General features: G+C 30.9%; 4 protein-coding genes across 4 annotated transcripts; 1 reads left to right on the forward strand and 3 right to left on the reverse strand.

Annotated features, from left to right (window-relative positions):
- Positions 1-2,063: 2,063 nt before the first annotated feature.
- LOC137825273 (uncharacterized) lies at positions 2,064-4,355 on the reverse strand. The gene is made up of 4 exons (XM_090293603.1): positions 4,191-4,355; positions 4,019-4,111; positions 2,218-2,577; positions 2,064-2,120 (listed from the first exon to the last, which is right to left on the reverse strand). The coding sequence occupies exons 1-4, from the start codon at positions 4,353-4,355 to the stop codon at positions 2,064-2,066; spliced, it is 675 nt and encodes a 224-aa protein (XP_090149729.1).
- Positions 4,356-5,455: 1,100 nt separating this feature from the next.
- Positions 5,456-9,046, reverse strand: LOC137825274 (uncharacterized). The gene is made up of 4 exons (XM_090294140.1): positions 6,816-9,046; positions 6,425-6,733; positions 6,227-6,332; positions 5,456-6,148 (listed from the first exon to the last, which is right to left on the reverse strand). The coding sequence occupies exons 1-4, from the start codon at positions 7,403-7,405 to the stop codon at positions 5,456-5,458; spliced, it is 1,698 nt and encodes a 565-aa protein (XP_090150266.1). The 5' UTR covers positions 7,406-9,046.
- Positions 7,481-9,058, reverse strand: LOC137825275 (uncharacterized). The gene has a single exon (XM_068630948.2). The coding sequence runs from the start codon at positions 9,056-9,058 to the stop codon at positions 7,481-7,483; it is 1,578 nt and encodes a 525-aa protein (XP_068487049.2).
- Positions 9,059-20,569: 11,511 nt separating this feature from the next.
- Positions 20,570-22,466, forward strand: LOC137825800 (ethylene-responsive transcription factor RAP2-13). Its single transcript, XM_068631589.2, has one exon. The coding sequence runs from the start codon at positions 21,154-21,156 to the stop codon at positions 22,135-22,137; it is 984 nt and encodes a 327-aa protein (XP_068487690.1). The 5' UTR covers positions 20,570-21,153; the 3' UTR covers positions 22,138-22,466.
- The last annotated feature ends 3,007 nt before the right edge of the window (positions 22,467-25,473 follow it).

Genomic DNA, 25,473 nt, shown 5'->3' on the forward strand with positions numbered 1-25,473 from the left:
ACAATCCAAAAAATGTATCAATCTATATTTAATCCATATCCAATTAAATGTATTGGACTTAAAATTCAAAAATATGGATCTGGGCTGACTTGGCTCGACATCGGCACAGGCCGACTCGACACGACATGGACTCGGGATGACTTCGCTCGACATGGCCCGAATTGACCCGACTCAACCTAGGTCGGGGCCAAGTCAAAATCCAACCCAAAATTCTTTTTGGACAATCCAAAAAATGTATCAATCTATATTTAATCCATATCCAATTAAATGTATTGGACTTAAAATTCAAAAATATGGATTTGGATAAATCCATTTAAATGGATTAAAAATAATATGAATTTGAATAATTATGAATTGGATTTGGCAATTTGAATTTTTTGTCCACCCTTAACCCTATATATTCCTATATGAGTAGATAGAAAACAAAATTAAAATCGTTCAAAATACTAATTATGATTTTTCTTTAATAAAAAAATCTTTAAAAAAATATGAAAATGTCAACTTATACAAATATTTTAATTGAAAATCTTGGAGGACAATATACTAAAATACTAAAACAGTGTAAAAATTTATTCTTTTGAAAAAAAAAAATTTGGATAGTATCAAAACACACTCTCTGAACCTAGTTTTATTTTTATTTTATTTTGAAAACATATATATTTTGAAAAGAAACTAAAAACATAATCTCTTATAAGATTGTCCTATATCAATAATAACATATTAGCAACAAAATTATTTTCAACTTGGTGTTTTACTTAAAACATATTTTAGAATTATTTTGAAAAGAAGTTTGAAGTTAGAAGATTAGCACTACAAGAAAAAATAGTTTTCGCTGGAGTTTATTTTTACATTATTCAGGGTTAAAACCTCTATTAAGTCATTTACTCAGGGTTGCAGTTTCCCCCGCTAAACCATCACTGGGGAACATGTTCCCTGGGGTTTTTTTAAACCTCGGGAAAAGTCTTTCAGAACCCATGTTAAATACCATGAGTTTAAGAACCTCCATAAAATACCATGAGTTTCAAAATCTCCGTAAAATACCATGGGTTTCAAAACCTCTATTAAATATCATGGGTTTCAAAACTTCTGTAAAATACCATGGGTTTAAGAACCTCCGTAAAATACCATGAGTTTCAAAGTTTTCGTAAAATGACTTGTCATTTGAAATAACCTTCAATGCCATTTCCCACCATCTCTAACAATCCTTCTGATTTCTCTGTTCCACCGTAGACACGTTGCTCTTCAGCACATACTCAATGGTCATCGATGACAGTCCTAGTAAGAAATCACAATTCAACCACACTTATGTCCATTATATCTAAGGAGAAGAAACACTAAATAAGACATTATCACTACAAAAAACGTGTATAATGCGGCGGTTATTTTCGTAAAAACTGGCGTTTTTAACCGTCGCATTATACGTCTGTGGCGGTATTGCGTACCGCCAGAATTCTTGCCGCCACAAAGTTTAATGTGGCGGTCAAATGAGAACCGTTGTAGCAGACGCCATAGTATGCATTGTATAATGTGGCGGTTTTAAGCGTGCAATTGATGTCAGTTATAAATGTCGTAATTTTAAAATTGGGTAAACCAATTCTTACGTAAATAGTGGCAGTTTTAACCGCCACTTTATAACTGTAATAATTCGAATATTAAATATTTAATTTTATTTTTAATATTTATAATAATTTATTTAATTCTATTTTATAATTTGATTTCATAATATTATTTAATTTGATATTATAATTAAACTTTAATTTTATTTTTAATATTTACAATAATTTATTTAATTCTATTTTATAATTTGATTTTATAATATTAATTAATTTGATATTATGTTTCATAATATATATAATTAAGTTATAACATAAACTAATTTCATAATATATTTAAAATTGAGAAATATAATAATCAAAAGATGAGTTCATTCATTCATTGAAATAACAAAGTTGATAATGTCAAACTAATCCAAACAACAAGTAAATTAAATTGTCAAAATGTAAATTGTTTCATTTTCTAAACATATTACAAGTAAATTCTCAATCCTAATTTGTCTTACTCCCTCAACTTGATCTTATATTCTGGTTTGGTGATGGAGCACCACTAGCAACATCCGGTGCCTGGAATAAGTTAAAATATGTTTAAAATTAATTGACAATTTTTAAAAAATAAATGAAAACAATATTATAATAAAATTTTAAGTATAGTAATTTATACCTCATTAATAGATGCTTGTACCAAATTTGCTGCCATTGCAGCAAAATGTTCCGGCACATCTGGTCTAGAAGCAATGTAGGCTAGCATAGTATGCATTTGGCTCCTTACAACTGCAAGTTCTGTTGCCATCTTTTCTACCTTTTCTTCAACATTTGTTGAAGACCCACCACTAGAGGAACCATTATTCATATTGCTTACCCTTGTTGTGGATTTCTTGAAAGCAAGGGTAGGACAAGCTCCATATGAAAGTCCTCTGACCCTCCCTGGATGCTCCTTTCCAAAAATGACACCAACAGGATCATTTGGAGATATATGTGATGCAGTTTCTGGATTTTCCAGCATTAACTCATCAATTTTATCCTACATAAAAATGGAAGCAACCAACTTTAATGTTCGTCTTCCCAAAACAGTCCAAGACAGTATCCAAAATAGCCCAAAACAATCCAAAACAGTCCAAAACAATATATACCCATGGTAGAGACAATATGTTCCCAAAACAGTCTAAAACAGTCCAAGACAATATCCAAAATAGCCTAAAACAATCCAAAACAGTCCAAAACAATATATACCCATGGTAGAGACAATATGTTCCCAAAACAGTGTCCAAAACAGTCCAAGGAAGTATCCAAAATAGGCCAAAACAATCCAAAATAGTCCAAAACAATATATATCCATGATAGAGACAATATGTTCCCAAAACAATCCAAAACAGTTCAAGACAGTATCCAAAATAGCCCAAAACAATTCAAAACAGTCCAAAACAATATATACTCATGGTAGAGACAAAGTGTTCCCAAAACAATCGAAAACAATTCAAGACAGTATCCAAAATAGCTCAAAACAGTCCCAAATAGCTCAAAACAGTCCAAAATAGTCCAAAACAATATATAGCCATGATAGAGACAATATGTTCCCAAAACAATCCAAAATAGTTCAAGACAGTATCCAAAATAGCCTAAAACAATTCAAAACAGTCCAAAACAATATATACTCATGGTAGAGACAAAGTGTTCCCAAAACAATCGAAAACAATTCAAGACAGTATCCAAAATAGCTCAAAACAGTCCAAAATAGTATATACTCATGGCAGACACAATATGTTCCCAAAACAGTCCAAGACAGTATCCAAAATAGCCCAAAATAGCCTAAAACAATTCAAAACAGTCCAAAACAATATATACTCATGGTAGAGACAAAGTGTTCCCAAAACAATCGAAAACAATTCAAGACAGTATCCAAAATAGCTCAAAACAGTCCAAAATAGTATATACTCATGGCAGACACAATATGTTCCCAAAACAGTCCAAGACAGTATCCAAAATAGCCCAAAACAATCCAAAACAATCCAAAACAGTCCAAAACAATATATACCCATGGTAGAGACAATATGTTCCTAAAACAGTCCAAGACAGTGTCCAAAATAACCCAAAACAGTCTAAGACAGTATCTAAAATAGTCCAAAATAGTCTAAAACAATATCCAAATCAGTATCCAAATCCAAAATAGTATGTCTCAAAAATAGTATATACAGAAAACAATTACTCTGTTCAACATAAAGAATAAAATGAGAGGTTCAAAACTGATATAATTAGAAGTTACCCCAATCTCCATAGCTTCATCATTAACATACGTGCCATTCTTCCTCTTGTGTGTGATCTTCCACATCTCAGCTCGGCCAATGTTCTTACCAGTCTCAATTTTCTATACATTCCAAAAAGGATAATATAATTACAAAAATACATTATATATTATAAATCAAAATATATGCCAAATTCACAAAGCTACATATATGTAAATATACCAGATTATCCCTCCTTCTTGACAATGCCATAGCTCCACCAGTGTGAGGAATAGTTTGTTTCTTTCTTATCTCTCTATTCCTGTTACACAGTTTCTACACAATAAAATGAAATCAGTTTTTGCAAATTTAAAATCAAGTTGAGTGAGAAATATATGAAATGAAAAGTATGTACCACTGTGGAAGGCTTGAGACGATAATCCACAAATATAGCCCATTGCTCCATGTTAAGACCATCTGGAACATTCTTTATCAAGTCATTTCTGCTTAACACTGGGTCATAGAATTCATTCCAGAGCTTGCATCTATACTCCCTCCACAATTTGCCAATTTTGAACATAACATCTCTCTTAGCGAGATCTTCATTTACCATGAAGCAAAAACGACTCTTCAAATAATACAATTGTTAGTCCACATATATATTCAAAAACTGAAATAAGAATGTACATATTTAATGTTTTATTGAATGTAGGGTCAATTACCTTCAGTGCACTCTCCCATATAGTATCCTTGTAAGTATCAGGCACAAATGACCAACTTTCAAAACTTATAGGCAACAATATATGATTTGCTGCTAGCTGTCCACAAACTCCAGCAAGCAAACCACATGCTTCTCCAATGGGTTGAAAGTTATCATCATAGTTGACAACCACACGTGTTCCAATGGGCAAATTATGAGCATCCCTAACCTTGAGCTTCGTTTTCTGAGTAACTCCATGCTCATCTATAAAGTATAATACATTAAGGTATCTGCAATGAAAGTAATTAAATGAAAAAGAAAAACACAACAACAAAATTAACATATGTTTACCTATAGTATCAACAAACCAATAGTGGTTTGAATGTCTGCCTTTTTTTGGTGCCACCCTTTCTGCTTCAGATTCTAATGTATGCGGTTGTGCAGATTGAGGGGTATGTGGTTGTGTAGACTCGGATGTATGTGGCAGTGTAGACTCAGATGTATGTGGTAGTGCAGAGTCAGATGTGTGTGGTTGTGCATACTCAGATGTGCCTTCAGGTTGTGCAGATTGTGAGATTGGTGGTTGAGTAGACTCAGCTTGTGGTAGCGCTGCTGATTCAAAAGTAGGTTGTAAATCTCGTGGTTGTGCAGATTTTGAGATTTGTGGTGGTGTATGTCCAGATGCTTGTGGTAATGGAGATCCAATATGTGGTTGACCAGATTTAGTTATTTGTTGACGCGTAGTTTGAGGCGTGTCATTAGGTTGAACATAGTTCCTCACAGATGTGTCTGAACTATGTCCACCAATTTCCTTAAGCAAGTTCTTAATCCTCTTAGGCTTAGGCATATCTGCACATAAAAAGGAAAGAATAAAATACAAAAACAAGATATAACAATGCATATCAAAGTACATAATCAAATAGATGTGCAACTAACAATAGCCATACATGTGCAGTTTTATTAACAGACCAAGCTTATTATTACTCTGACATTGAGTCATTTTCATGAAGTTCGTGATCATTGTTATCCTCGTTTAATAATTCATCATCTTCATCATCCCTAAACAATGGCAAATGTTCAGACTCGCTGAAAAAATGGTTTAAATCTTGTTGTGGACATGGTTCCAGTTCACAAACTTCATTATCTCCTTCTCCCATATCATACAAGTCTCGTGGTTTCAAGTGGACGACAATTTTCCAATCCTTGTTAACTTCATCATTAACATAATATACCATTTCAGCTTGTGAAGCTTCAATATATGGATCATGCTCCTCACGATCTCCCATGTGAATTAATCTTGAAAAATTAATAGAAGTAAAACCCCACGGATCCTTTCTAAGCCCCCTATCTCTAGTGGTGTCAGCCCATTTACATTTGAACAATGTCACTTTAAAACGACCATAGTAATTAAGCTCAATTATATCTTCTAATTTTCCATAGTATGCCAAATCCGCTTCCCTAATGTTTTGATCAGCCATACTTGCAACACATGATGTTGATGAAGTTAAGTAAACTCCACTGTTTTGGGGTTTTAACCCATGTTCTCGACTTTCGGTCCTAAACTTGAATCCATTTACATTGAAGGCAGAAAATCTTCTAGCATGTGGAGTCGGACCTTGAGATAGATACTTAAGATCATTTGACACTGTACTTGAAATGTCTGGGTTATTAATCTACAAAAATAAGGATTGAATGTGTGAACATATGTTACAAACTTTAATAAAACAATTATAAAAACAGTTTCTACGTACCCTTTGAGGAAACCAATTCATGAAATCCTTATTAACAATCCTTTCTATCTCTATATTTGAAATTCTTCTCCCTCTAAACCTCCTTCGCAAATGACTTTTAAATTCCCTAAGAAAATAATCATAACCAATGTGTTACTAATGATTCCATTAAGGACACATTTTGAATATAATTAAATTTATAGTTGTGTTAACACTCACTGAATGAAAGGGGTAACTTCAGGGCAATTAAATAACACATATCGATGTGCTTGAGTTCTTTGCATGGTTGACAACTCAAAAGTTGAAGAGGCACTTACTACTCTACCAATTGGTGGGAAAATGGTACTCAATTGTGGCATATTTGTATTACAAGAATCATCCACACGTGAAGGCCTGTTACTTCTTGTCTCAACCCCTTCCATATATTCAGAGGTAAAGGTCAGAACCTCTTCAGCTAGGTATCCTTCGGCAATGGAACCTTCAGGTTGTGCCTTGTTTCGAACATATGATTTTAAATGTCCCAAATACCTATAAAATAATTTTTCAATTAGGATAATCAAATATGAAGCTTAAAAAAACTTCAAAATCTATGTGTGCCAAAAACATTTACCTTTCTATGGGATACATCCAACGATAATGAACCGGGCCTCCAAGTTTGGCCTCACCAACTAAGTGACAAGTTAAGTGCACCATAACTGTAAAAAAGGTAGGAGGGAACAACATTTCCATGTGGCAAAGAGTTTCAATGATGCGGGACTGAAGTTTATCAAGTTCGGTTTGGCTTAAACTTTTGCCACATAATTGTCGAAAAAATGAACATAGTTCTACTATCACTGCAGTCACATTGTTTGGTAAAACATTACGTAAGGCAATGGGTAGTAAATGTTCCATAAGAATATGACAATCATGACTCTTAAGGCCAAAAATCTTTCCAGCTTTCAAATCAATACACCTTGAAATATTACTCGAGTATCCATCTGGCATTTTCACATCTTTCAGTGTTTGTAAAAACGTTTTTTTCTTTGGTTTTGACAATGAAAACACACTTGGCCGAAATCTTCCTCTTTCATCTGGCCAAAGTTCATTCCTTATACCCATTTCTTTAAGTACCTTTCGGGCTTTTAAATTATCTTTTGATTTCTTAGGGTCATTGAGTAATGTATACAAAACATTGTCACAAACATTTTTTTCAATATGCATGACATCTAGACAATGGTGTAACAAGTTCGTCTCCCAATAAGGAAGATCAAAAAATATACTTCTCTTTTTCCATTGTTATGCTCCAACAACTTCAAGAACATTCTTTCCCCGACCCCTTTTACTTGTATCCGTAGGTTCTAATGGTTTTCCAACTTGTTTAAATATGTCTGACCCTGACAAATGTTCTGGTGCTTCCCTTAGTTCAGTTCTTTCGTCAAAAAGAGAACGACTCAATCTGAATCTATGTTCTTTATGTAAAAATCGACGGTGTCCCATAAAGCTGTATTTGCCCCTATACAACAAAGAAGACTCAGTGTCAAAGTTACAAGTTGGGCAAGCAAGACCAGTGTGCGTGTTCCATCCAGATAAATTGCCTAAGCCAGGGAAGTCACTAATTGTCCACAACAAAGCCGCTCGCAATGTAAACATTTCTTTTTTCGAATAATCAAAAGTTTGCACTCCATCGAACCAGAGCTCCTTTAATTCTTTTATGAGTGGTTGTAAGTATACATCAATGTCGTTTCCTGTCATTTGTTTTCCAGGAATTATCATGGATAGGATAAAAGAGGTTTGCTTCATACACTCCCAAGGAGGACGATTGTATGGGATGAGGACTACTGGCCATATACTATAGCTTGTACTCATGGTTCCGAAAGGGTTGAAGCCATCACTAGCTAAGCCCAGTCGTACATTTCGAGGATCATTTGCAAATTCTGGATGTAATACATCAAATGCTTTCCAAGCCTCAGAATCTCTAGGATGCCTCATCAACCCATCCTGGTTATCCTCTGATGCATGCCATGTCATAGATTCAGTTGTCTTAGAACTCATAAACAATCGTTGCAATCTTGACTTCAATGGAAAGTAACGCAAGATCTTTGCATATTGTTTCTTATCTTTATCTTTCCACTTAGACATTTTGCACCGTTTACATTCTTCTAAGCTTTCATTCTCTTCACCCCAATATAGCATGCAATCTTTTGGACAAGCTGGTATTTTGACATAATTAAGACCAAGTTTGTTAATCACATTCTTGGCCTCATAAAATGAGTTAGGAAACTTAGCATGTTCAAATGCGTCCTTTAGCAAGTTTAGAATCATGGTCATTGCTTTATCACTCATTCTACACATGCATTTTATATGATACAACTTCAACATGAATGATAACTTTGAATACTTGGTACAACCTTCATATAGTGGTTCATTATTGTCCTTCAACAACACATCAAAGTTTGTATTTCCTTCACCATGCAACATATCATCTTGTACACCATCATCTTGAGTACCCTCATCAATGTGATCATCGTGGTGCCCCACAAACCCAAATGCATCGTTCAACATGTCTTCCATTGGATTATGAGATTCTATGACATCTTCAATGACATGCGCACTTGGAACAACCACAGACTCATTTCCACTTAGTCCTTCACCATGCATATACCAAGTTTGGTAGTTTTGAGGAAAAGTGCTACATGTTAAGTGTTCTTGAACTACATCCCTTGTTTGCCACTTATTGAAACCACACTTTGAACACGGACACTTTATGACAAGACCATTAGCATGTCCAAATGCAAATTCCAAAAATTCATTCAAACCATTTGCATATTCAATGGTGTTTCGTGGTTTAGAAATCCAACTTTTATCAATTGGCATGACTACAAAACAAAACACCATAACAAAAAATTACTTACATAAATGTGTTAACTACATAAAATAGTTAATCAGAACCTACATTTACCAAACTAGCTTTTGGTAAATTTTATGGGTCACACAAACAAAATTTTAATTATACAACCAATCTATACGCTTCAAAACAGATCTGGATGGTTGAATATAAAGTTAGATCCAAACCAATTTGCAAGTTAGTTTGGATCAATTGTTGTCTCTATGAATTTCTTAATCATTCTATAAATAATCATTATCAAATAACCATTATAAATAACCATTATCATTCTATAAGCTAACACAATGCAATCAAAATTTAAGTACGTGCAGGTCATCTTCAAATTAATGAAACTAAGTCTGTAAAGGCTAATATATAACAAAAGTTGAAGTAAGACATGAACCCTTGCTTTTTGTAGTTAACCCTCTTCTTAACTTCATCTTTTTTATTTTATTACTTGATTATTTCCGTTTCAGGGAATTTCAAGCACTACTCCATTACTGGCAAATTCATCTGAGGAAACACCTGTTTTGTCACCTTTAGTCCCAGTTTCATCTTTGGGTAGTTCAAAAGGTGAAGATCAGAAGCAGAAAGTTGTTACTAAGCCAGAAAAAGTTCAAGCAATATTAAAGGGAATAAAGCAGGTTTGAGATGCATATCAGTGTTCATGATTGTTTGCTTTTGGTTTTCTTGTATGCAGTAGTTGGTATTCCTTCATTAAGAGCATGTTTGGTAGACCTGAACAAGTATATATTGAACGAATTTTGAATGAAATGATTCCAATTTTAAGTGCCGAAAAGTACAAATGAAAACTTTTAACATTTAATATACCAGACATGGCAACATCGAAGGAAAAGTATTTTAATTACTTAAATAGTGAAACAGATCCTACTTTATTCATTAAGTATAATGCATGTGATGAATGTATTTAGAAATGTTCAATTTGTAGCATTCTCTAGCCGCTCCACAATGCTGTTCTGTGATTGCACTACTCCACGGGGTGCTATTGACAAGCCAAAAAATATTTTTAAAAAGGAAATAAATTTTATTTTATGAATTAAACTAATTCAACTGCATGCTATTATGGAAACTGTTTTTTTTTTCCTTTAAAATCATTTCGAGAGTGGAGAAAGTAAAAGAATTTGTTGTACTCTGTTGGACTGGACTAGTTTCATCTTTCCAAGTGCAACTGCCACTGCCAAACTCAAGAATTGCACCATCTTTGATATCATTTCAGAACTGCTATATATATATAAATATGGCATAATACTGATGAAAAAGAGGTGAATATGTAAACCCAAATGACATACTTTTAAACAATGCTTGTACTTCTACAACCAAGCTAATACAGTACACATAATGTTGATCGAACAATCCACAGTTGAGTGTTTTGACAAAATCAAGTGCATGTGTAACTCTAACCTAATCTTATAAAACTGGCTTGTAAATCAAGGTTTGGATTCACCCCACTTGTGTACTGTACTTTAGTCATATCACTAAACAATGTGAGACTAAGCCATCATCATTTAGGTAGCAAAACAAAGCCAATAAAGTGTAGTTATAACTGTTGATTGAACCATCAACAGTTGAGTGTTGTGACAAAATCAAGTACATGTCTAATTTCTAATCTTTGGGTATAAGTTTAACTCAAACTCATAAAAATGACTTATAAATCAAGGTTTGCACCCGAGTATATACTCTACTTTAGTCATATCTCCTTTGAGAACAATTTAGGCAATCCCCAATGAGGTTGTAACTTAGGTAAGTCAGGAGTGATTCCAACAGTAACAAATTCTGAAGTTAATTACAATCTCAACTTTCAATATTTTAATCAGCAATTGCTGAATTGCATTCCTCTCACTTTAGAGGAGCTAAATCTATGGACATTTGCCCCCATGGGTGTTCAAATGATCCTAATCTGTTAGATAAATAAAAATATTAAAACGTGTCTCTATATAACATTCAAATAATTATATTCCATCTTGCCCCCCAGTTTCATAGTTCCCCATCCTACTTCTACTTACCACTCTTTCTTTGACTGTATCTACTATATTTTTTTATCTCTCCATTTCTAACCTTCAATGTTCCCACACATCTGTGCGTTTGGTTTTCAAGTAAGCACTAATGCAGGCTAAAGAAAACCATTGATTTGATTTGGCAATATAAACAAGTATCAGAGTATCATCACAAGTATATTCAGCATAGCTATAATAGGAGTATTAAAAAGTTGTAATGCTTTATTTCATAATGCTATATTCAGTATCTGTTATCAACTTTTGCAGACAAGTTAGAACATATTTTTTAAGCTATTGGAATACCTTCCTTGGTTTGATGTGTAAACTAATTGATTGTTTAAGGGTCTGGTTCATATCTGAATGATTACACTTTTTATATACCCTGTCTTCTGTGGCATTTTAGAGTCCAAAGAAGGTCAACTTAGTTGCTGCTCTGGTTCGTGGCATACTTGTTAAAGATGCATTGATGCAGTTGGAATTGACAATAAAACGAGCAGCAAAAACTGTCTATCAGGTAGCAACACTAGTTGTCTTTTAACTTTCCCAATTATAAGACCAATATAAAATTCTAAAGTATCCTCACTCGTACTTCAATTTTGTCTGCATTTAACACAACAATTTATGATTATTTAGATTCAAGTTATATTCATTTTCAGTGGAGAGAAAGGTTATATTCTATTACCTTCTATATGGTAAAGCAAGATTGGTAGCATTTGTTTTAAAATCCTACACATTGTAGGTCATTCATTCAGCCCGAGCAAATGCCTCTCACAATCACGGGTTAGATCCAGAACGTCTCCTAGTAGGTAATATTTTGAAGTTCATAATTATTAGAAGTGAAGTTGTTTTGTTACATGAATTAGAATAGAACATGGCAACATTGTTTAATCTATATAGAATCCCAAATCTGCTAACGATTTTAACCTATAACAATTTCAAAAAATACACTCCCAAGACAGAGGTTTAGGGTTTCATGAGCACAGACCTGAAAAACCTGGCGCGAAGGCGACAATGGCGGACTCAGGGTTTCTTGAAGGTCAGAGGAACAACCTTGAGCGGAGCGGCAATGGCGGACAAAGGGTTTCGTGAAGCTCGCCTGAGGGTTTCGTGGGTCGTGAAGGTTGCGTTAGCGGAGAAGGAGAACAGAAGGTGCTGGTTTCATGAAGACACTACAAGACGGTTTCCAAAGTGGGAGACACTGTTGGTTTCCAAAGAAGAGGAAGACAAAATGCTGCTGGTTTCATGAAGACACGAGGGAGAAGAAGTTGGTTTCCAAAGTGGGAGACAAGGTTGGTCCAAAGAGTGGGAGACAAGGCTAGTCCAAAGGCTGGTCAAAAACAAAATTAATTTTTAACAAATTTTTAATTTTTTTTTAAATGAAAATAAAGAGGAATGGTATAGGAGGGAAAGCAAAAGCGGGAATTTTATTTTGGAGGATAATTATGACGGTTAAAAATGTCATATTCTAAAGGATCATTGTGGCGGTTACTAAAATGTCGTATTATACGGCAGATTGTGGCGGTTATTAATAACCGCCATATTAAAACCGCCGCATTATACAAGTTTTTTTGTAGTGTATTTTCTTCTTACTCCAATATTCATTCTTCCATCATCTTACTGTCCCAACTTAGGTCACAAGCTACTGTTACCTAGCTCGACAACAATTGGTATTTTTTCGTGTTTTATATATCCTAAATAATTGTATTATCTATTAGATACGGGCCTCAAAGTCATGTGTGTTCTTGGCTAAATATTGCAAAAACATATTGCGATGAGAAATTAACTTTATTACTTCTCACTTTCACAATGAATTAATTATTAGATTTATTTTAAAATAAAGGCCTTAATTTAAAATATTTCAAAATTATGAGAATTAAATATTATTAATTATAACTAAAACTAAAATTTCACATAAAATATATGTATATCAAAAGGTAAAACAAAATAAGTCAGGTTTTTTGAAGTATGAGCTCGTAACAATAAAAACTAGGAATTATATAAACTAACTATCATCAATCATAAAAAATATGCAAATACTATTGAAATATTTATTATCCAAGGTTATTTTGTTGAGTGTTTAAAATAAATGTTTGAAACTTTAGAAAACTTATTTGTAATGTAAAGTTACACTTTCAAAATTTTAGAAAATTTAATTATAAAATATATTAAAACTATGTAGTTTTTAATTATTTATTTATAAATAGATTTAATTATATTTTTTTATTGAAGTTTGAAAAATATGAAGTGTTTTATTGAGATTCTATAATAAATCTTTAAAATTTAATGAAGGTTAAAAAAACTTTATTATTTTACTAACATTTTAAAATAAATCTTTAGAATTTAACGAAAGTTTAAAAAACATATGTTATTTATTAAGATTTTAATATAAACATTTAAAATTTAAGAAAGATTAAAAAAATCTTCATTATTTTGCTGAAGTTTTAAAATAAATTTTTAAAATTTAATGAAGATTTAAAAACTTTCCGTTATTTTATTGAAGTTCTAAAATAACCTTTGAAACTTAAAAGAATTAAAAAACTAAAGGAAATTAAAATAATTTCATTAATTAAATAAATCCCCAAGATTATATTAACGTTTATTACGAAGTGGACTTTAAGCCTAACTCACCCCATAAAACCGGCTCATCTCTAGTCGATGTGGGATCTCCAACACACCCCTCACGCTGAGAGTGATAGATAGAAGCTCGTGCGTGGGACTATATATTATGGGTGGTCCGATAGCGGCCAGATAGCGGGTAGCCTGATAAGCCCAACAAATACTCGTTAGGATAGACTCGAAATGGCTCTGATACCATATTACGAAGTGGACTTTAAGCCTAACTCAACCCCATAAAACCAGCTCATGAGATTGAGGTTTGCACCCACTTATATATTATGAAATGTCCTTATCTCTAGTCGATGTGGGATCTCCAACAACGTTCGATAAATAACCTCGTTAAATTTTTTTCTTATAGGGTATTATGGTATAGTATGGTAGTTGGTGTGTACATAATTATATATATGAAATTGAAAGCATGGGAGGTGTATGGAGGAAGAATGAATTATCCTTTTGATAATTGATAAGAAAGAAAAAGGGAGTAATTATTGTTGTCACGTGGTGTAGTTGAATTTGTGGTAATAATAGTAGACATGAATAGAAAAGAAAATGAATGGAGAAGTGTGTTGACAAGTTATGAATGGAATCTGCTTTAATAGTTGTTTAGTGTGAAGTGCAGAAGCAGAATACGCACGCATTAGCAGCCATGTTAGTAGGAAGAAGAGTGATGAATGAAAAGAAGCTGTTTGTGTTTTTGAGTTGTTTGTGGCACACCATTTCAATTCTTTGTTCAACTAACTTAACCAGCAAATTTTGGAGGCTGAGTGCCATGGAAGCATCAAGTCTGCGCTCACGCTTCTTACACACCGTGTATTCCACGCAACAATAAAGGTGCCATGAAGCATGGCGTTTCACTCACACTTTCACACTTTACGTATCAGCGTTTGGGTCTAATATTACCCACACTCGCCGCAATTACAGTGCTTGCCTTGCGCAGCACCCACGTGCAGATATAAAATTTGTTTAAAGAACTTTACCTTTTTAAATAAATAATTGAAAATTAATCTTACACTCCCTCAATTCTTAATGTTTTTATTTTTAAACTTCAAGATAATTTCAACTATATGTTATAATATATATGACTTCTACCTGCATATGAACAGATATAAAATATAACTAAGTGACATTGTCTAGAACAATAATTTATTGGAAATTATACTTTTATAAAATTTATATAGCAACGTTTACCGGTTGAGATAATTGCGATTTGTGCATCAATCAATCGCTTCTTTGTCAATTTTCTTCTTGTATTTATTTTTTAGTACTTAGTTGAGAATATTCTCTAAATATACTAATAAAAATATATCTTATAATCGTATTTATTTATCGTGCTTATAGGAAACTATTTTGTTTATAAATCATACTGATTATATATTTTTATTTTTGTTAAAATAACATTATCAAATTTATTTCATGTTATTTATTTATTTTTCATGTATTACCTTTTATATTGATACATTAATTTTATTTAAATGGATAATTTTCTATACAAAATGACGTGATTCATTCCATTCTAATTCCATTTTGATTTATACATAAACGTTATCTCTAAAACATAAAATCAAACTTACTCAAAACTATAATTTGTAAATGTTTTGGAACTTAATTATTATAAACGAAGATAATATAGAGTGGTTATGCATTTACTCCACTTTAATTCCTACGTACCCCTAAATTCTAGATAGTGGTTAAACATGTACACTACTTATCCATTTACTACATGTGACTTCTTTTTATGAAACTCAAGACCACTTAAATTAAATTAAGAAGTTTTTAAAAAAGATATATTAAGAGACATACAGTATACTTTTTATGATATTATAATCATTTTCATATGTTGTTCAATAAAAAAATATTTTTAATTTCTTAACTAATATCAAATTTAACCATTCTTTATTTTTATTTTGTTACATTAGCTCAATACTAAATTAAATGTAGCCTAAATGTCTCCTTCACATTATTGAAGGCTTTCTCAAATAATATTTCCATCAATTTTGACCAATATGCCTACTTGTGTGACTCTCAACTAAACTAATTAATATGTTCCTTCACAAAGTACTCAACTTTGCAACTAGTGTATTGTTGGTTAGTGAACTTCTCAATTCGAAACCTACTCAATTAATATCATCTATTAGTAATGCTTCATTTCACTATCAATTAAAAAACATCTTTATTAAAAGGTTTCACTACATTAGAAAAAATAATGTAGAATTGCTTCCTCTCTCTTAAAATTATATGATTCAAACATGTTTTGATTAATTCTCATTTTATTTTATATTTTTTTAAATCTTTCTTCCATCAACTAATTTTCTTTGATTCTAAATAGGAACATTTTGAGACTGTAGAGTTTAAATGTATTCTTTAAACAAAAAAAAAAGAGTGTATGAACAAATCGTGAATAGGAGACACTTCATGTTTTATATTAAAAAAATAAAATAAAACACATGATAATGGTTATTAAAATAAATAGAAGGTGATTTATGGTGTGGCGTGTTACCATGTTTAGAGTGTTAAAATAAATAGAAGGTGATTTATGATGTGATGTGTCACCATGTTGGAGGATGTGAGTAAATTTGCATGAAATAACTAAAAACATATACAATCAATTTAAACATATGGATTAGGTGCAATTACATAAATTTTGTATGATCTAATAATACCACAAAATCAAAATTAAGAGGGTAGAATCAATGTTTTTCAAATAGTTTACTATATTGCAAGAATTTGCTATAATTGTCAAATAGATTGAATATTTTTATTAATTTTACTTGTTTTTAAATAACTAAAGTAAAATAAAAATCTGTTTTAAACTAATATGGTTAACTTATTTTAAGGCAAGTGATTAAACCAAATAATTTATTTATTTATTTCTAAATAAGGTAAATGCATATATTTTATTTTAACGGTTGGAATGCAATAAACAATAATATTGGTTTCTTTTAATAATATTTTTATTTTGAATTAAACAAATTCAATTTTAAAATTATGCTATTTTATTTGGATGTCTATAATTTGGTTTAATACATTTGTAATATTATTTTTATATGTTAATTCATTAATTTTGATCAAAACACCAACTGCGATTTTGTTTCTAAAGACAAAAAATTATTATTAAAAATATTATCAAAATATAGAAAAAAGCATTATTTTAAAAAAAAAAGTTTATATGATAATTTTTTTAAAAATATTTAACAATTTTTTAAAAAAAATTAGATAACTGATAAATTAAAGAGTTTGATTTAAATTCTTCTGTTATCTTTTACTGTTCACATCTCAATTAAATTGAAATATGAGTTACACCATCTAGAATATTAAAATATAATATGCATTAAATATATTATGTATAATACACATTATTATATAATTAAATATATATAAATTAGGGTGCAAGTGGAACTTGCAATGAAGGGTCCACACTCTAGTCTACTCTACTCCTTCCATCCCTTGTTGCTTCCTTCTTCCCCTTTGCATGCAACCATGAAGTCAAACCTTCCTTCTTCCACCTATCATCTCTATATTTATTGCTACTACACCTTTTTCACTCCTCTTTATTACTTCATTTGTAAAACCCTTTTATAATTTTTATTTTATTCAATTTTTTTCTAAGATTTCTATTTAAATAAACTATTATTTACTTAATTACAGAAGGAGATGTTTTCAAAACAGAAAAATAATTTTTCATTTTTTAACTAATTTTTTTAATTTTATGCATCTCCATATTAAAGTAGAGAGATTTTATAACAATCTGATCTTAATTTTATAATCCATGAAGATGAGTAAATTTCTGAACATTTTTTGCTACATTAATCAACCACTTTTCTATTCTCTCTCACCCTCTTTATTAACTTTCCTTACTTCTCATCACGCGCCTTGACTATTCTTGCTGGTTCAAGTGTGTCTTAACGCGTATCCTGCTGGTTCAAGTGTGCTTTAAGACTTTTAATAAACTTAAGTAAGTTTAAAGTCATTTATAGATTTAATTATTTTTAATTAAGTTCTTTTTATAGTTTTTTTTGTTCTATTTTATGTTTAACTTTTTTTATATATTAAGTTTATGTTATTTATTTTTGTTTTTAATTTGAATTATGTAACTGTTATTTTCCATTCTCATTACTTTTCCTAGTGGATACCCTATGCGTAACAACGTTATTGTGTTTTTGTGTATCCACATTTTTCTCATTTATTTAATTTTTACGATGATAAAAATTTATCATACATACATAAATAATTTTGGATAAGTCAAAATTGAAAAACAAAAAATAATATGTAAAAGAAAAATGATGAATTGATTAAACAACTTATTTTTTTTCTCTGATTTGAGTTTCTCTTCTTCTTCAAGTTTTTTTTTTCTTTCATTGATAGTTTTGATATAAGAGGATGTGATGATGTTCACTTTAAGGTTAATATTGACTTGATTGTAGATATAAAAGAATAATGGTTTTACCAAATAATATAGTTGCTTGAAATGGAGTGAAGAGAGTGATTGAAAATAGAGGTTATTTTATTTGATATGAGAGATTTGATGTGTGAGAATGAATATGCTATCTCTTTCTTCCTATTGTTGCCTTACAATAAAGAATTAAGGGAAGAGTGGAAGTCAATATGCCTATAAAAACTGTACATTAATATTAATTTAAAAAATTCAAAAGTAATTTTATTTTTTAAGTAACTCATATGAAATGACAAAATACTCCATTGTACTAATAAAATGAGATATATTAAATAATGATAAAATCGGACAAAAATTGTGAACACAAAATAACGGTTATAATGGAGAATCTCCTATATTGATATTTATATATTGGTATAGCTGTATCTATGTGAAAAATAAAAAATTATTTAGTTAAATTTTAAGTTTATGATATATGAAAAAATATATAATTCAATTTTTATTAGTTTAAAAAAATTATATTTTTTAATTAAGTTTTTATTGTCAATTAATTGATCTGACGGTTTAAATTTACAATTTAAAGCATAATAATAAAATCTTGAACAATAAAAAAAGTAAAATTTTGAAATCTTAATTATTTTTAGCAAATTATATTGTTTGGTGTATTTCACATTATTTATTTGATTTTGATTTTAATATTTAATATTTAATTTATAAAAAGAAACGATATTTTTTTATATAAATAGTCTCCAAACTTTTTTTTTCTAAATTCATATTGATCTGCTTGAAATTAAAAAAATTAAATAGCTAAATCACACTAATTAACAACAAATACTCAAATAAAATTATAAATATTTTGACACTCAATATAATACATTTTTTAATAGAAGTTAAATTAAAAATATTTAAATAAATTATTTTTGTGATTATCCATAGATGAGTAATAAGTAATGACGATACAATATATAACAATGATAATTACTCCAATCTACATTAAAATTAAGTTTTACATTCAATTAAAAATTATAAAAATTAGAATATTCAATATAATATTTTTTAATAAAAATTTAATTAAAAATATCCAAATTTACATTTAATTTAAAATTTAATTGTCTTCTTTATATATATAAATACACACATATATACAAAGCCCAGGACTCATATTTTCTTCAATTCTTTTATATTTTAAAAGTTACTTCAAAATTTAAATTTAAAATAAAAAAAGATATATAAACAAACTAGAATTTGTTTGAAAGCTAAATGTTTGAGCCCATGGAAATTTACGTTCACATATTCACTCTACGACATATGCGAAAAACGATAGCCAAGAAAGATATACAAAATATGAAAAGCAAAATAAAATAATTAAAAAGTATAAAAAAAACAACGAATATGATTTTTTTTCATATAAACATAGTAAGATTTACACAAAACTTATACAACTAATAATTATATATATCGACATAATTAATTATGTATTAGATATTAATAAAATATTTACAATTATATCTTTTATGTAATTGATTATGTTATAAATATATTTACTAATAAATAAATATATTCCAATTTTTTTTAACTATTTTCTTTGAATTTAAATAATTTTATTTTTACTTGTTTTCTCTTTTATTCCATCCAAAAAAATATAATAAATCACATTTGTTTAATTTTTGTATAAATTATTAAATTAAATTCTTCATCTTGAAGGTGCTTCTTTGTGAATGGGAATGCAATAAAAGTGTGAGCCGAGCTTAATATTTTTGTTATACGAGGAAAACGTGATTAGTTTGTGTAAATTAAGAAAAAAATTATGTATTAATATATATTACGAAAATAAAAAGCCAAATAAATATATATGTTAAAATTTTATTATATCTCTTTAGTCATTGTAGTATACATTTTTCTCCCCTTCCCGTTTGGACTCAATTATTATTAAAAATAAACAAACAAATAAACCTACGGATATCAGTTTCATCCATTAAACGCTTTTAAAAATAATTCATAATTTACTAAAAAAATAAGAAAATTTTAATTTGAGAGGTATAAACATCTTTCTTTTAATCGCACAATTAAGTGTTATAAAAGAAATAATTAAAATTAAAAGACTATAAGAAAGTTTAAAAAAAATTAAAAATTGTATAAAATACAAAGAATGAAATAAAAGAATAAAAAATGATTTAGTTAAAAATTTGATGTAAAAAGAATATATATTGAAAGTTACCTGGTAAACCGGAGGAAGAAAAAAAAAAGATAGCTTGCAATTGAATGGAGAGTGAGGTGTGAACGCGCAAAGACATGGTCAAACTGGCTTCCCATGAACGTTAAAGACAGCCACACCTGAAGGATGGAGCGGCCACGTGTCGTGTGCAGACAACCAGCGGCGCGTGTCTTTCAGTCATTGGCTCCCACGTTAATCAGACCTTAGCTGTTCTGGTTGCTGCCGAAATTCACCCAAACTACCCCTTCTCACTGCCATTACACTTTTCAATTACTTCACCAATCAACACTCATATTCAACTTCCCTCCTCCTATATAACCACACCCACTTTCATCCACACTTTCATCCACAAGAGTGACGAGAGATTCTCACCAAACAAATCTCCTCTTTCTCACTTCCCTTTTCTCCTTCAAAATTTCTGCACCTCTCACTTCTTCTAATCCTCTCTCTCTTATCTCTCTCCCCTCCCCCCCCTCTGTAACTCCCCGCTTCTCTGAATCCCTTTCTGTTAATCATCTGTCTTTCAGCGCGTGATTTTTTGGGTTTGCCTCTATTCTCTCACGGAATCAAACTTCAAAGGATTTCTCGAAAGCCAGGTGTTTTCAGAATCGAGATCCAGGTTTTTTCTTTCAGTTTTTTTTTACTTCAAAATCATTCTTTTCTTTTGTCAGCCACGAGGGTTGTTTTTTATCCCTCAAAGCTCTGTTTTTTTTTTGTTTCTTCTGAATTTTCCTTGGATTAAAGAGGTTGTCTATTTTAAACCTCTTCCAAGCTTTTTGAGTTTTCGAAATTTGGAGTATTGGAAAGGAATTTTTATCTTTGATTTGTGTGTGTAGTTGGTAATTTTGTATGGCAGCTATGATGGATTTGTACAACGGAGAACCACAAGTTCAGTCGGATCCATTCACAGGTGAGCTGATGGAAGTTCTAGAACCTTTTATGAAAAGTCCTTCCTCAACTCCCTCGTTATCTTCAGATTCAGCTTTACCTTCAACTTCGACTTCCTATTCCTACTCTCCTTACCCTCTTTCTCTCCCTCCACACCCCAATTTCTACACAGACCCTTCCTCCTCCTACCTATACCAAACCCAAACCCTTATAGGCTTTCAACAGCAACCCAGTTCTGTTGTTGGGCTCAACCACCTAAGCCCGTTTCAGGTTTCTCAGATCCAGGCTCAGATGCAGGCTCAGAGCCAGTCCTCCCTTTCCCTGAACTTCCTTGGCCCGAAGCCCGTGGCAATGAAGCAAGTGGGTGGGGCTCCGAAGCCCGCGAAGCTGTACCGCGGGGTGAGGCAGAGGCATTGGGGAAAGTGGGTGGCAGAGATCAGGCTCCCCAAGAACCGCACCAGGCTCTGGCTCGGAACCTTCGACACTGCCGAGGAAGCCGCTTTGGCGTATGACAAAGCCGCCTACAGACTCCGAGGCGACTTCGCCAGGCTCAACTTCCCGAACCTCAAAGGGTCGTTGCTCGGCGAGTACAAGCCTCTGCAGTCGGCGGTGGACGCTAAGCTCGACGCTATTTGTCAGAGCCTGGCCGAAATGCCGAAGCAGGGGAAGACGGAGAAGGGTGCCAGGTCATCATCCAAGAAGTCAAAAGCAGCTCCAAAGGAGGCTCGGAATCCGAACCAGGATCCCAACCCCAACCTTTGTTGTAAGGCGGAGCCTGAGCCTGAAGCCGAACCTGCTCTGTCCCCTGAAAGTGAGGGTTCTGTGGATTCTTCTCCGCTCTCTGATCTCACCTTTGATGTCAGCGAACCGCAATGGGAAGATGCTTCTGCACATTTTAACTTGCAGAAATTTCCTTCTTATGAGATCGATTGGGATTCTCTCTGAAGACATGTTTTTTAAATGTTTTGTGGGTAATAATAATAATAATAATAATAATTTAGTCTAGTGCTAGGTGGTAGGGCTATGCTGCAATTGAATTTTTGAAGATTGCAGTGTTGCATGTAGGATTTGGATTATTGGGTTTATTTTAGGTTTTAGTTTATTTTTTTTTATTTTTGTTTATCATTTGCATATTGGCTGTTGTGTCAATATGTTGTAAATCTCTCTGCCCTGGTCAGCTAGTTTTTTTCTTGCTTGGCCTGGGAGAATGACTTAGGTTTTTGTCCATGTTTTGGTGTTCGTCCTACTATGTAATTCAATTCTATTTTATCTCATTTTATATGTGTTTTTTTAGTTTATTTTGAATAATTATACTACTTTCTTGTTTCAATCAATCCAGAACTGACACAGAAAAGAGCAGCTGGATTCACTATCAGATGAACCTCTATCTATTTATGGTGCATATACTGTATAGCATTTCCCAAAATTCAATTACATAAACAATAATTATTTTAAAATAAAACACTCACTCACGCTGGTACTCTGCATGTGAATAATGTCCGTTTTGATTTCTGTCTAAGGTGCAAGACATGATCCATGTGAGAGGTGTCGGAATTATTCAACGCAGATTTTAGGTTCAAAAATCAGAAGCCCTTGAGATCGAGAATGAGGCTTCCCATTTTCACAAGAGTAATCAAATTTTTCTCACAGATCTTGGAAGGTGGAAATTGAACTAAACCCAAAAAGCACACAGCATGGAATCTATTCACGTACCGTAAAAACTCACCTTCTTCCAGTAATTCCATTCAGTGAACCTTGGTTGGGAGGGAGACACCACCTCACTATTATCAAAAACTTTGTCCTTATCTTCACAAATCGATACAAAACAAAACTGGTTTCACATGAAGCACGATGTCATTTCTCCCCACACCGCAACCGAAGTGAAAGGGTGCTAACCATATGTACTTTTTTTAAATAAAAAATTGTCTCATTGTTCCACAAACATTATAATATCATGGATTAACTATCTTGCTTACTAGCTACTGTAGGAGTGTCAGTAGTATATCTGAATGTGGTACTTAGGTGAATGAGGTAGTCTTTTCAGTTAGATTATTCTCTCATGTTTAAATCTTAACAATCACTATTTTTTTATTTATTCAAATCAACATTATAAAAAGAGCTTTCTTATAGGTTGAATTAAGATGCAAACCTAAACCATATACTCTTAAAAGAGAAAAGTTCTTGGGCTAAAACTTAGCTAATGTCGATGATGAATGTATTAAAAAGATGACACATTCAACTAGGATAAATTACTATCATTCTGTTTAATTAAGTTTCAAGTATCTAATAAATTTGATATTTTTAATAAAAAATATTATATTAAATATTTTTTTATTATTTTAGTATTTGAGGTTTGATTTTTTTTTTTGTTAATGACACAATCATTATTTTTTTGTATTTTTTTTAATTAAACTTATTAATCAATTCACTTTTTTTTTTCTTTAACCTCCTTCAACTTTTTAGTGAACTTCTTCCTTCCTCATTCTAGAGTGAGTTAATCAGCAGGTTATAAGATTTTTTTTAAATTATCCTTAAAATTAATTATTGGGGCTGACTACGATATTTTTCTACTTAAGTACTTATGTACGAGCTAAATTATTAATATATGGAAAGAGAATAATAATAGAGTTAATAATCTTGTCCAATCTTTATAAGAGAGAAAGAGATAATTCATAACACTTCTTATTTATACATTAAAACAATAAAGAGGGTTAAAAAAAATAATAAATATAAGGGACAATTATAAAAAATCTTTTGAATAAATGAACAAACTTAGTAAAGAAAATGTCTTATGCTTAGACACAACCAAGTTCCACACAAAATGATATACCTATCGTGTCTAAATTCCATTCACCTCAATCGATACACCCCATTATATTTCATTAATGAAGGTGATGATATGATAAATACTTGTTTAAGGTTGATTAAATTACTCAACCCGTTCAAAAGCAAAATTATATAAACTATTTAATAATCAGAATTGTTCTAAAAAAAATTGATATAACATCTTGATATACTCAACTTCCTAAATCCTCCCTGGACAAACTAAGAGCCTTGCACATGTAGTCATCGAGATGAGCTAGTCACCACTTGCATTTCACAACTTTATTGTTTGATACTTCAGCTTTCATAATAAAGTTTCATTGTTTAAGAATCTGATGCTAACATTTTTTATTTTTGACTATGTTTGAACTATTTTGATACCATTCATTGGTCTGGTAAAAGATTAAATGAGACCCGATTCGATTTGAATTCTTCTCTACCACTATAAGAAATTTATAAATATAAACTAATTTTATAAATAAAAAATAATTAGTTTGATAAACTAATGTTAGAAAAAAAAATTATTAGTTGTTATATTAACTAAATTACAGACCATTTTAGAGACTAAAAAATTATTGGTTTCTGAATTAGTTTCTATTGTTGATAAATAATTTTCTAAATTAACATCTAATTAACTACCAATGTTTTGACTACCAATTATTTAAATTATTTATTTTAATATTTATTTTTAATTAGTATGTTATATATATATTTATGTTATAAATTTTATAATTTTAATAATTAATATAGAATACATATTTATATTTAGGTGAATTCAATATAAGTAATTTAATTTAATGAATTTATTAGATTGCTAATAGAAAAATGATTTGAACTTATAAGTGAAAATTAATTTGGTCTATTAAGAAATAATAAGGTTTTTGAATAAGCTAAAATTTAAGGTACCGTTCCTCATTTTCCTATTTAAAGAGATAATGAAAGTCTTAGAAATAATAAAGTTGCTTGATTAAAAAATTCATAAAACTAATTGTTCCTATCAGATAAATAAATTGAGTTTCTTTTATCATGTTGTATGCATTTAGGTCTTCCTTGAATTATATCAATGATCTGAAGTAATATTTTCTATTGATTTTTTATTTTATTTAGTATTCCAATATTTTATGCTTATGTAGATAAATTTTGGATTAATTTTCTGGTAAAAAGTATTACAAAATTGTTCATAGAAAAACTTGCATACTTAGAAAAAGAAAAAATTGACAATTATTAGATAGTAGATATAAGGACAGTAAGTGGTTGAGTTAAGCCAAATTCTCTTTTGTTTGATTAATGTATCATTACTCTGTTTTTGCATTAAGTTTTTTAAATCATTGCTTGATGGCTGTCAGTACTAATATAACTAATACGGTCTTAAAAAAAAAAAATGACACTCTGAAAGGAAAATTTCTTCTTCAACTAGCTAGAAAAGCTTGAAACAGTCCTTAACCATCAATTTTTATT

This window comes from Phaseolus vulgaris, chromosome 8 (assembly GCF_051622355.1).
Source record: "Phaseolus vulgaris cultivar YP4 chromosome 8, ASM5162235v1, whole genome shotgun sequence".
Taxonomy (NCBI): domain Eukaryota; kingdom Viridiplantae; phylum Streptophyta; class Magnoliopsida; order Fabales; family Fabaceae; genus Phaseolus; species Phaseolus vulgaris.